At 48.3% G+C, this 12,708-nt stretch overlaps 1 protein-coding gene across 8 annotated transcripts in view; it reads left to right on the top strand.

The window, feature by feature from the left end:
- Positions 1 to 12,708, top strand: part of ARVCF (armadillo repeat gene deleted in velocardiofacial syndrome) — a 227,007-nt gene that overhangs the window by 94,317 nt on the left and 119,982 nt on the right. The window contains exon 1 of one of the 8 annotated variants that reach the window (XM_021413330.1): positions 557 to 855. The exons of 6 other annotated variants lie outside the window; for them this stretch is intronic. In XM_021413330.1, coding sequence (XP_021269005.1) covers positions 835 to 855 — 21 coding nt within the window. In that variant the 5' untranslated portion in view covers positions 557 to 834. Of the gene's footprint in view, positions 1 to 556; positions 856 to 1,891; positions 1,919 to 12,708 lie in introns of those variants that run through there. One more of the 8 variants, XM_021413331.1, reaches the window with a different exon arrangement.

Below are 12,708 nucleotides of genomic sequence, written 5' to 3'. Positions count from 1 at the left end.
GTTGGCTGCGGAACAGCGCGGGGGGAAGGAAGGTGCAGCACATCTGGCATTCGTTACGCTAACGCGTAATTCGGCGAGACGGTCTTTTAATGAACGTGGGGCAGGTTTGCGTGCAGGTGAATGCTTTTTAAAACGAGGCCAGCTGTACTTGGAGCTGTCAGCCTCGCTTTCTGTGCGAGATCCGAAAGGGAGGAAGCTGTGACTGCAGGTGACCTTTCTGTGCTGCCGATGCGTTAAGAATGGCGTTAATCTCCAAGTGAGGTTCGAAAAGTAAACAAGCCAGGGACTTTCCTTTCTTTTCTCTCCAGACATCCCTCTCGTGGAAGCGGCGCTGCGCTGTGAGCCCAGGCGGTGCGCGCTGTGCTCCGAGCGGGAGCTCGCCCCGTGCAGACGCCGCTCGCCTTCCCCCTTTGTCTCGCGCACGCAGTAGGGGAGGTCCCCGGCTGCGGGGCGGGCCGGGCCGGGGGGGGGGAATGCGGCTCGGCTGGGGGCCGGCCCCGCCCCGCGCCCCCCGGCCGGGCGCTCGCAGCCGCCGGGCGTGGCCCGGCCCCGGCCGCCCGTCGATCCCGCCCCCAGGGCCCGGGCGGCGGGAGCGGAGCCATGTGAGCGGGGTTCCCTCCCCTCGGGGCGGCGGCGGCGGCGCTTCTCCCCGGGGCTCTTCGGCCCGGATGGGCTCCGGCCGGAGGGAGGCAGCCGCTCGGGTCGCGAGAGGAGCGAGCTTCGCGAGGGCACGAGGCTGCGGAGGCTGCCGGAGCGGGAGGCGGCGCGCTCCGAGGGGTCGCGGGGAGCGGGGCGCGTCTCTGCGAGGGGCGGTGCAGCCGGCGCCGCGCATCCATGCCTGCGGAACTCGAACAGGTTCGTGCGGGACTCGCGTCCTGCGGGGGGCTGGGGGACGCCTCGGGCTGCTTTTTCCAGCTGAGCGTTCGGGAGAGGTTTTGCTGCTGTCTCTGTTGCGCTCGTTGGTGACACGCTCGAAAAAGCCAACTGTTGTTTTCTTTGACCTTCTTGTTCTGCTCGGTAAATCTGGGGAACTCTTTGACGTAGAGCGGCTAGAAATAGCGCTTTTGAAAAAGGAAAGCTTGGCTGTTGTGCTTGCGCTAAGTGTTTGCTTTTCCCAGACGGCGTGCCACTTTCTCTTTGATTCTTTTGCTGTATATACCAGGGACAGGACTTCCATTTCTTACTCTAAACGTTATCTTAAACAGAAAGTCCTCTTTGCTGCTGTGCTAATAATGAACTTACAGCTTAGCAGGAGATTTCAGTTGTCGTTCTTTGCCTTGGGATGTCGTTGGGCATTGCAGAGTGAAGCAGAGGCAGGTAGATAGAAAGGCCAGCAGGCTCCGGTGTGCGCGGGTACCCGCCGCGGTGACCTCCACACCTGCCTGCCCGCACTGGGCTGCCCCGTGAGCACAGGTGGCAGCAGGGGGCGGCTGCTACAGGCTTCTTGAAATACCCTTTTTCTTCTTCAGTTTTTTCGCTTAAAATAGCACGCTTTGGGAGAGAAATGTACGACACACTGCTAGTACGTCCATGAATTTAAGTTTACTGCACTGGAGTTGTTGGAGGTGCTTTGGTTTGCTTGAAACATGCTGCACGCCAGTTGTCCTTCCCGGCAGCAGAAGGCTGAATTGTTTCTTGATGCAAATGGGATATGGGTTTCTCTTCGGGGGGGAAAGCAGCCCATTCAGCCGGCTCCTTGTGTGCTCGCTGTGTCGTGGCCGTGGTGGTGGCGGCCGCCCTGCCCACTGGGGGCCTGGCTCGGTTGGGCGCGGTGCGTGCAGTTTGCATCCCGTGTCCCTGCGCCCTTTGGGGCAGAGGGCCCTGAGCGCTGCGGGGCCTGCTCCTGCTGCCGGCCCTGAGGTGCGTGGGGGGCACTGCGAGCTGCTCATTTGGTGTACCTGGATGGATGGCACCTTGGGTAGGTGTTTTTTTCCTCTCTTAATAGAAGAAAAAAGTGAAGTAGGGAGTAGGGTGCTAACAGTGTGTTTAATGCTTTCTGCGCTGTGCGTGGAGCTGTGTTCTCGTCTTCTGGGCTTTCTGTTTGGATGGGAGGAGATGCTCGAGTGAGTGGAAGATTACTGTTAATCACTTTAGGTCATGCGTTGCAGTTAATTTGTAAATTCTTCTTCTACATCAAAACAACAAAAAAAATGCCCGTGGTTTTAATTTTCATGCTGCTTTCACAGCTGAGGGTGAGACAGAGAAGTGTTACTTTATGTTTTCTGGTGGAGGATGGGCTCGTGATTTATTCTGAGGCCTTTCTGCAGCATAACTGGTTGAGTTGATGCTGCAACAGTGTATTAGAGAATGGTTTGCTTAATGAAAGGCAGCGGTTCTAAACTGTGTTGTCAGAGAAATTTATTGTGTAGTTACAGAGCCTTTAGAAAGTAATTTTTTAACTTTAACGATCACAATTAGGTAAAATTAAGCCAAATGGATAAATAGTTAAGGCGAATGGCAATCCTGCACGATCCATATACACAAGGCTGAAGGGATTTCCGTCACGCCAGCTGAAGACCCAGTGCCTTTAAGACTCCTCACCTCTTAAACCTGAGCCTATTGTTGAACTGTAATTAAAAAGGACTGGGTGTGACTTCCAGCTCTCCTCTGGTCTTCTGCTGAGAACTGCTAACGCTTCCTGAAGATCTGGGCCGCCAGAGCAGCATTGCACCTTGGAAGACTGGTGGAGCAAACGCACATGGACAGCGGGTTCTTGTGGCCGTGGTGGGAGGGCTGGCGTGTGCTGTGCTCTGCCTTGGCTCTTCCCTCTGCTGCTGGTGAGCTGACTGTGGATGGAGGCTGCTGAAGTTTGTCTTTAGTACATGCACGCTTGAAATTCTTTATCAGTACAGAGTTCATGGAATTTGGAATTTTCTTGGACTCTGTGACTGCTAAAATATGCTTGGAGTACTGTACAACGTTTGGCTTTGATCTGGTCCTGAGACTTGAAATGCTGGCTTGCCTTGGGGCTATGAACTTGTGAAGGGGAAAGGAGTCACCTAGTGACTTTTGGCAGAAACAGTTCAATTCTGTTATTTCTGCTTCAGAAAACGCTTTGCAAACATGACTAATTCATGTGCTGAGCCTAGTCAGCTGTCCTTCCCCAGCACCTTGTCCCTGGAGCGTTCTGCTGGAGGATGCTGCTGATGTGAGCGAGTGTGGAATCTTGGAGCTGGCAGGTTGAAAAATGGAGCAGTGCATTAGCAACTTACCTGATGGGGTCTGTGTCAGCCATGGAAATCCTGTGGAAGACGTGTTCTCAGAGGCGTGGCTTACGATAGCACCGTCACTCTTCAGTCAGCTGGAGAATACTGGCAAATCCCACCAGAAAAACTGAGATGGGAACTTAACTTTTAGCACGGATCAGTAAATGCCGTTACTAGAACTGCTTTCTTCTAGAAGCGCTGACGTGAGCTGTTGGGACAGGAGGGTTTATCATGCCCGGTTGGTGTACGTGTGTGAACACAGCCTGTAACAGCGGAGCGCTCGGTGCTGCCTCCTGGGCCGTCCCAGAACCCGCTGTCCCAAAGGCTGCAGGGTGAGGGGCTGCGCTGGGCTGACTGCAAGTTTTGTTTCTGTTGTACTGCAGCTGCTAAAAATAAAAGCTTAAAAACAAAAAAGGTACACACACAAAATGGCATTCGTAACATAGGAATATCTGTTATTATAGATGAAATGGGGAAAAAATGATGGTGTTAAGTGTTGGAAACTGCCTGCATGGGGCGCTTCTGACATGCACGGTGCCAGGCGCTTCTCTAGGGGTCTGGCTCTGCCACGGAGCGCTTCCTCGTCATGGAGTGATGTCGGAGTGCATCGGGGCCGCTGGGCCGGCTGGTTGTGGCAGCAGCACACAGGCTGGTTCCTGCCACAGCAGGTCAGAGAAGGGAATGGGCATTGCGGTGCCTTTAGTAGTACCGGAGTTCAGCTGGTAGGAGGAGGAGGTGGTTCGTTTACGTTGAAAGGTTTTATTTCTAGTGAAAAATGGAACATAGAATTTTGTTCGTAGGTTTTCTTGGGTTTTGTTTTGCCTTTTAAGGATGTAGGGAACTGCTGATTCCTCCATTGTGTCCCAGCCGTGGAATAAAGGGTGAGAGGAGCAGTTTAAGAGTGAATGGAGTCCTCAGAGTTAAATCCTGAGGTTAGACAGGGTGTTTTGAATTATCAGTTAAAGGAAAACTGAAACTCAAGCTTAGATAGTTCTGAATCTCACAGCGTCTTTTGTGTCTCACGTATTTCATTAGGTTGCGGCCCTGCTTTGTTTTTCTTTTATTCGTTTGTCTGCATGCCTGAGCAGTGAGCAAATGTAACTGTACCTGGGAGAAGCTTTACGAGCACGTAGGAGCTAAAGTTTTGCTTTCTCTGGGCAATCATAATCTTTTGTATCTACAAATGGGCAGGCATGATCTCTTCTGTCTTACTAAGGGTGATGTTTCCATGGACTCGGTGCTCCCTGTAGACTGCAGTAATGTGAAAATTCATTACTTCCAGTGGTGTTCTCTGCCCCTTTGATGAGTCAAGCCCACACCTGCTCACAGGAGGAAATTGAAATGCCTGAGTTTTCCCTTTTGGCTAATCCCACGCATCTATCCTTCGCATCACAGTCTCCGCTCTGGCATTCAAAAATAAAGTGAAAACTCTTCTGAATAGACGTGGGGAGTATTTGAGCTTGGGAATTTCTGCCTCTGCAAGCTAAATCACTTGGCACAGCTCTGAACTTTTATTTTTAGTAAAACTTCCACAGCCGCACTATTGTTCAGAGAAGGAGATGTTCCTGAAAGCCTGAAATGGAACCACAACGTGAGGGCTTATTTTTGTACCGTAGAGAACGTATTTGCTTGCAGAGCTGTGGCTACAGCAATACAATTTGATTTAAGCAGCATTGCTTTGAATGCACGTAGTGTAACAGTGATCAGGATCACGCTGAACATTCCGGAGATTTTCCAACTTCCAGACTTGTCGCTCATTCAGGAGCTGATAGATGTGCGGTACAGTCTGTCTGTGGATGGTGGAGCCCTGAGATGTAAACAGTTCCATGGATGGCCGGGATTGTTCTGCTGTTTGAATTGTAAACTCTTTCAAATTATTTTAGCAAGTTTTGCATCTGAAACCATTTGCATTTCTCTTTGATTAAATGGTTCTTAGGGAAATTCAGTGTTAAGGGAATAAAGGCCCTTTTGGCTTCCAGGCACGGCACCGTGCAGACCTGAGCTGGTTTGTTTTGCGGCGCATCTGACAAAGTGTAGTGGTGTTTGTACCAGAAAGCTGTGCAAGGACTGGAGCTTTCCAAGCTTAAATGAGATGGAGCTGTTTGATTAAGGAGTTTAATACAGGCTATTGAAAGTAGGTTTGATAAGAAAACCAGCATATAAGACTATATATTGATTTCATATGGTACTGCATTACAACAATGGAAAACATGCCTTTGAATGGACAAAATGACTTATTTGTAAAACAGATTATGCAGGGGGCAGTAGGTTTGTATCAGCACTCCCTGAACCTTTGTTAGTCACCAGCCAAGCAGACCCTGATTCTTCAGGCAGAAATAGTGGCTTGGACCGCTGTTCTCTGTCGGAGTGAATTCTGTAGAGCAACTGCTCTGGCTCTGCATCAAGTCCCACTGGTGTTAGTGGGTACCTGGGAGAACTTGTGCTAGTGTTTGTCTTTCTTAAACCTTCTTCCTAATGGAAGCAGTGTTGACCAGGCTAATCCTCCTATTTATTGTTCATGTAGTTTAAATTAAGAGGAATGTGTTGTCATTTAAATTCAATCCAGCAGATGTTTTCTGTTACTGGCATCACTGCTGGCTTATCTGGAAAATAGTGGCAGTGTGTTCTGGGACACCAGCGTTGCCCAGCTGGGCTGTTTTGGTGATGTCTTTGCCATTTCAAGTCTCTGATGGATCCTAGATATGGTTTTCTCCAGCTTAAGAGTGCAGCTCCTTGGAGATGATTGTCATGATGCCCTAACGAGGCAGTGGTTACTCGTTTTCTGGGTTGTGAAAGATTTCAGCTTAAATGCTAAATGCTATGGAAGTGAAGAGTGGCTTTGGAAGTGGTAGTTTTTATTCATAAATTACATATCAATACTGCTTATGGCTGTAGAATTTAGCTCTCACTGCTTTCACAGCATTTGGCTGTGAGATGTCCCTTTGAACTGCTGGATTGCTGGCAGACTTTCTGGGTTTTTTTAAGAGTAACTAATATTATTAAGAGTTGCCTTTAATTAGGAGGGAATGGTTATTTCTGTGCTTGTAGCTCAAAAGCTGCGTGGTTTCATTACTTCCCCTAAGTACCGCCTGAGCCTTGCCATGCCTTGGTTGTTTTCTGTTGTGTTGGTAATATCTTGAAATTATCTGGTGTGCTGCAATAGAAATTCTTCACTGCCTAGTTGCTTTTTCCTTTTATTGCTACTAGACCTTATAAGTACAGCCATGTATCAGTACCGGAGGAGAGATTGTCTTCATATCATGTTCTCCAGTGACAGCGACAGGACCCGAGGGCACGGCGTGGAGCTGTGCTGGGAGCGTCAGGTTGGTGCTAGGAAGGGCTTGTTCCCAGAGGGTGGTCGGGCCTGGAGCAGGCTGTCAGGGGGTGCTGGCACCAGGCTGCCCGCGTTTGGACAATGCTCTGACTGGTTTTCGAGTGGTCCTGTGCGGAGCCAGGAGCTGGCCCAGCGATCCTTATGGGTGACTCTCTGATTCTGTGTGATTCTTGAATGCTCACGGAAGAGGTCTTTAGACGTCATGGGTGAGGTGTTTCCATGTTGGTGTTCTCATTTGGGTAAAGAAAGGAAGCAGAGGAAAGCATCGCCTAAAGCGGGAGCTGAATGCCCTGCTCCCGAGCAGCAAGTCTTTAGCCTTCCCACTTCATTGGGACAGCATCATGGCAGTACTTGAAATATTCCCCAAACTTAAACATTTGAGATATACTAACAATGCCTTGGTTTATGTGTGCACGAAGCTTGGGTTGCCATGGTGAGCTTGTTGAAAGCAGTCACTCGGTTTGCCTGCTGTTATAGGAGGAATGGTGCCCAGCCAGAGAAGTGGAGTAGAGGGAAGTAGGAGAAAAAGTGGAGTTGTGTTTTGCTCTGGAGAAAGGGAGGCAGTGAGCACGGATGTTGGGAGCGGGTTCTGAGTAACGCTGGCTGAGGTGTGGGGGTTAAGTACATGGATCTTTCTGGATGAAATTTCAGTGAGTCTGTTATGCAGAAAACTCGTCCTTGCTTTCTCAGCTGGCAGCTAAGTAGCTAGGTATTTAATAAAATATATGGGATCTTTCTGAGGTCTTCTAGTTATGGCATTAATTCACTTCTGCAAGGTGATTGTGCCCTAGCAATAGCGCAGTATCAGAACCTGGGGCTGCAATCCCCATCTCGATTCTTTTTGTCGTGGTTTTAACAAGGAGGCTGTGCTCCCTGGCTCCTAATTCTGCTCTTTGGCTGAAGGAGTGGACTGTGATATATTGACAAGACTTCTTAAAAACTGAATTGCGCACATTAGCGTATGTAAATATAAGCAAATATATGTAAACATATGTATGCCTGATGAGGAACATTTCATATTTGTCCTTAGCAGTTTCATCTTATCTGGGTCATTCTTTCTCTTTCTGTCACGCGTGACATGATGTTGCGTTACCTGAGGTTAGAATGAATCTTGGTCACAGCAGCACGTTTGTCTTGTATTTTATGACGTGATCTTATCACTTCCATTTCTCTTCTTTTTCCCATTCAGCCTTTCAGCCATCAGCAGCAGTCGTGCCACCAGCTAGCAGCGCAGCAATACCAGGGCTGCACAGTAATGCGCACCTTCGGCAATTTGAAAGCGTAATGCTGTGCTTCTGAGGTACAATGTTCTTCTTACAGAATATTTCTGGAGGGAAGAGACGTTCCTTATTACATCAAAAACGGCAGCCATCACTCATTTTAGATGTAGGCGATGAGAAAAAGGGCTTCTTTGAATAACATTCAGTAACTAGAAGCAAACAGGAGGTGACACTACGTTCTTTGCTTTTGTCCGCAGCAGTAGGTGCAGAGAAGCACTGATTTGTTAGTTGTGTAATAGTGACAGAAAGACCTTTGCATTGGCAGCTGCAGCTTCTGTATTTTAATCTGTAAGAAGTATTTTCCGTCGGTTTTATGAAAGTGTAGGGAGAGAGAGGGAGGGTGTTATTTGGTTTGATTGTTGGGAATGTTTGCACCCTTTCTAGCAGATTGGATTTCAAAGTATCTAAGCGCTACTCTGAAAATAATGCCTCCTAATTATTTCCATGGCAATGACAACAGATGCAAAGAGCACAGTAACCTGTTTGGTAGAGCTGGAACACCTGGCTGCAAGGTGCTTTAAATCCGGTGTGACATCATTCTAACCTGAGCTTTTCTGCTGCGTGGCTTTGGCTCTCCGGTCAAAATCATCGTTCTGCTTCCATTACATAGGATCCCTTTATTTTATTTTACTTTATTTCACTACGCTGGCACATTACAATCTCAGCTTAATAACGCTCACACAAAGTTTTCAGTGCCCAGAATGTGATTTTCCCCCTGTGCTGCTTCCAGTGCGAGGTGTGGCAAACCCTGTGCCACGTGGGGGGGGGTTCTGGAGCCTTCCCACGAGGGGACCCGCCGGTGGGATCCGTGTCTGCCATGTACAGGGTGCTGAGGGAAGAGTCGTGTCTGCGGCAGCTGGAGCGATTTGTGTGCCTGTGTAAGTGCACTGCAGATGTGTGGGTGTGCTTCATGAGCTGTTGCTCTTTGCATTTTCTTGTTTTCAAAGAAACTTGGCGGAGGGGTGTCATGTGGATACTGTTTTGGCAAGTGGAGTCACAAAAATATTTATGAAGACTGTTGGGTTCTTCGCCCATGCACTTTATTCCCCTCCTTCCTGTATTTAAAACTCCCTGGAGTGTTCTGTTCTGTTTGTTGACATCCCTGCTTTTTTTTTAAAGGGACAGAGGGAATTTGTTTTCCTCTGAATATTAATATATAGATAAATGCTTTTTTAAAATGTCTTTTAAAATTAACATTGGAGATGTGCTACTGAAACGAATCTATGTGCATTTTTAAATATTTGGTGTGGGTACCGAAGGCTGTACTCATAGTTAGCTAACAAGGTAGGAAGAGGTACTTATATTCTTCCTTAAAACTCCACGTTGTGCTGTGGAAAAGCAGCAGGGCGGCTCAGGCACTTCATGCATGGTGTGCTCAGTGGGAATGCTGTTCTGCAGTTGTGTGGGGTTGTGTTCACTGCAGCAGCAGGAGGAACGCAGAACTGAGCGTGCCCTTCTGGTTTCACCAGGACTGAGCGCGGCCGCGTGCTGAGCTTTGCTGTGAGCGTGGTTGGGCGGGAGGTGCGAAGGCTGCCTTCTTCATGGGACAAAATAATCTCAGTATGGCAAACGTTGATAACAAATTCGTCAGGCTTCTGCTTGGTTTGACTGGTTGTAACAGCAGAGTGTTACATGCGCTTCTTGATTTTTCTTGTTTTTATTACTGTACCTGCGATTGTAGACTCAGTTCTGCTCTCGGGATCGCTCGGAGCTGCACGGCCTGCCTGGCACAGCTCAGTCTGCGGGGTTCGGGCTCTGCCATCCGCCTCCGGGGCTGGTTGAGAAGCGCCTGGTGCCAGCCGGTCACTTACATTGGAAATGAAGGAGTTAAGAATAATCTGATTGCAGGGCTGAAATCTCTGTTTGAACTTGTGGTCTCTTGAAAGAAAATGCCATTCAGCACCGTTGCACAGAGCTATTTCATTCTTAATTTTAATTGACGTGTCCCAGAATGCAACCTGCTCTTATGAATCCTTACAGTACAGTGATGGTTTGTGAGTCAGTGTCTATAAAGTGTTTCAAATTCAGGTTGTCATTAATTTCCCTTTCGGTATTAACATTCTTTTTAGTTAATGTACTCACAAGGTTTATAAAATTTGAATGAATCTTTCCCTAAATAAGATGCAGGTCACCTGCAGGGGTTGTGGCTTGGTGACCTGGAGCTGCTTCTCCTCTCCTGTCCCTGTGTGCCCCTGTGGGCTGCCAGCTAGCAGCGAGGGATGCTGCTGTCCGGGTGTTGGCCCTGCCTGCAGCCGGGGCATCCTGTGGAATGGTAGTAGCAGGAATGGAGTTGTTTTATTCGTGGCTGTAGAAGTGGCATCAGTGTGTCACCTTTATTAGGGGGGAAAAAAATAATTAAGCAGAAACTTGTGCTGGTGTAGCATCAATTTTTCATTCGTCTTCTGGGTTTAATTAAAATCCAGTTATTTCTGAAGCCAGTGGTAGCAGCAGAGCTATGCGGCTCCATCTTTAGATAGTTGTGGAGAGCAGAGAAACTTCCATGAAACATTTTTGAATATTTTATATCTGCAGGATTGATAACATACTTAAAATAAATTGTATGATAGTCCCATATTGGGTTTATCCCAGAAATTAATTACCGCCTAGGCTGATGTTGACTTCATAAGTTCTTAGCCAGAGCCTGTAGTCTCCGTCACATCTTTCCATCACTAGTAAGCAAGTGAATTTCTCTTCTGGTGTGCTGTACAGGTGCTGCAGAACTTGCTTTTCCCTGTTCTCAGTCTCTGTATCCTCGGAGCAGGATGCGGTGTCGGCCACCTCTGACCAGGTGTTGCTCTGCGGGAGGTGCTGCTGCTGGCTGGCTTCTTCTGGAGGGTTTCTGCTCTGGGGCTGAGCGCAGGAGCGGTGCCGGCCTGCCCGACCCGTGTCCCTGGGTCGGTTCAGGAATAGCTGCTCTAATCTGAAGGAGGGTGTGAGGCAGAAGAAAATCTAAAATTCTGTTACCTGATCTTCTTGTATTGACACTATGCTTTCTTTTGAAAAAAGCTTCTTCGTTTGAGCAGGTGAGTTAGAAATACTGCATGTTGGTGTGTTTATAATCTTGTACATCTGACTGACTGCCTTAGCTAGGGTGGGAGCTTCATCAATTATTGAAGCACAGCTTGGCTTGGTTTTGTCCAGCATCAGAGCAGAGCCCCAGCTGCTGAAGTTCCAGCTGGAGGGGTGTGTGAGAGCTTCCTTCCCAGCAGCGTTGTTCCACTTGGGTATGTTTTCGTGTAGATCAAGAATCTATTAGTGTACCCGTGTCTATTTCTAAACTAGAACATGGATAGTGTTACCAAGTACACTTTTCAGGAGCTGTGCTATAAAAACTTGGAATGCGATCCCGTATATATGGCTTTTGTTTTTTTAAAACTTTTCCTTTCTCCCCAGTAGATATATATGCTAAAGGTTTTGGGAAAAAAAACTTCGTTGTTCTGGAGCTTATTGTTCAGTCAAAGTGCGTGTTATCAATGGTCTCATGCTTTGCTTAAGTATTTTGTAAGAGCAGTGCATAGCTGGTAACCCTGCCTTCATTCTGTTGCCTGATTTGTCTGTTTCCGCTTACACCTCGTTTGTAAGGTAGGCGGGCTTGAAATGTGTGAGCTTTTAGCAGATACTTGATTTCAGACGCGCTTTGTTCTGAAAGTTCCCCTTTGTTGTGCTCAAATGAAAGAGCTTTGAGTAATGAGAACCTCTTCTTTCCTTGTGTTCTGACTGCTGAAGTCATCTTGTGCTGTGGGAAGGCCTCCTTGTCCCCTCGTGCCTCCAGCGTGATGCAGAAGCAACGCTGGTTCATGCCGGTAGGATAAAAGAGGAGGGCAGATGTTAAACACTGCTTCAATGCGAGTTCTGTTAGAATTGGCTGGGAAGCGTGCCGTGCCTCAGCCCTGGCATCCTGTGAAATCCAAGTCTGTGCAGGGTGCAGTAGTAATGTTTCAGGAACGTGACCTCAGAACGCAAGGCTCTGGCACTCAACGGTAATAAACCGACCTGGAAGAAATGTGGTAAGAAATCAGGTAAGGGAACCGGGCTGCTGGTGCACCGCGCAGTCGGCAGCGAGACGCTGTCACCTCTGTGCCATGGGGCCGGAGCGGCTCCGGCTGCTGAGGAGCTGCAGGCACCTTGCTCTGCGCAGGAAAGGAGAAGCACCTCTGGTGCCATTCACCTTCCAGTAAAACCAGTGGCTGCTATTCCACTTGATGTGCTTTCAATACGACTGCTGGTTTGGGTTTTTGACAGGAGCTGAGGTTGGACCACTTCCATGCTATGTTCCTGGGAGTTGGGATCGCTGCCCCTCTCGGACCAGCCCTCACAGTAGGACAGAGATTCCAAGGAGAAACAAACTGTTCGAATCTCTTCCAGACTCAGGGAGGACAAAGGCCTGTGCTTTCTCTTCCTGCTCCTGCGTGCTGCAGCATGCAGTTGTGAAGTGTCATATTCTGGTCTGACACAGAGCAGGAGTTATTTGACATCTCTGCTGATGCTCTGCTTGCCACTTCTCTGATAAGTTCCCAATCAAGTGTTACAGAAATTTGTAGGAGCTTTGTCCCTGATCGTGACAGAACTGTGTGTCTGGACCATGTGCAGCTTGGCAGACCTTAAGACTCCTGGGTACAAGCTCACAGTGGCTGAAGTTGCCGCTAGTAGTGATTATCTCTGGATTTTTTTTGTCTGCATGGCACTTCATTCTTATTTGGGCTAATGAAGAACTGCTACTTGTTGTTATGTTAGGGTCACTCCGAGGGTAAGTGAAAGCAGCTTATTGTTCAGGTTCGAACTCCAGGCTTCCACAAGTCTCTGGAGACAGTGGTTTTCACTTTCCTCCTTTCTGCCCATCCAGGCCCATTCAATAGAATGGATTGTTTCTTGGCGTAGTCAAAGTTCT

The sequence above is a fragment of the Numida meleagris genome, chromosome 14, assembly GCF_002078875.1.
Source record: "Numida meleagris isolate 19003 breed g44 Domestic line chromosome 14, NumMel1.0, whole genome shotgun sequence".
NCBI classification, from domain to species: domain Eukaryota; kingdom Metazoa; phylum Chordata; class Aves; order Galliformes; family Numididae; genus Numida; species Numida meleagris.
Note: the sequence above shows the minus strand (reverse complement) of the source record. Positions and strands in the feature narration are given on the sequence as shown.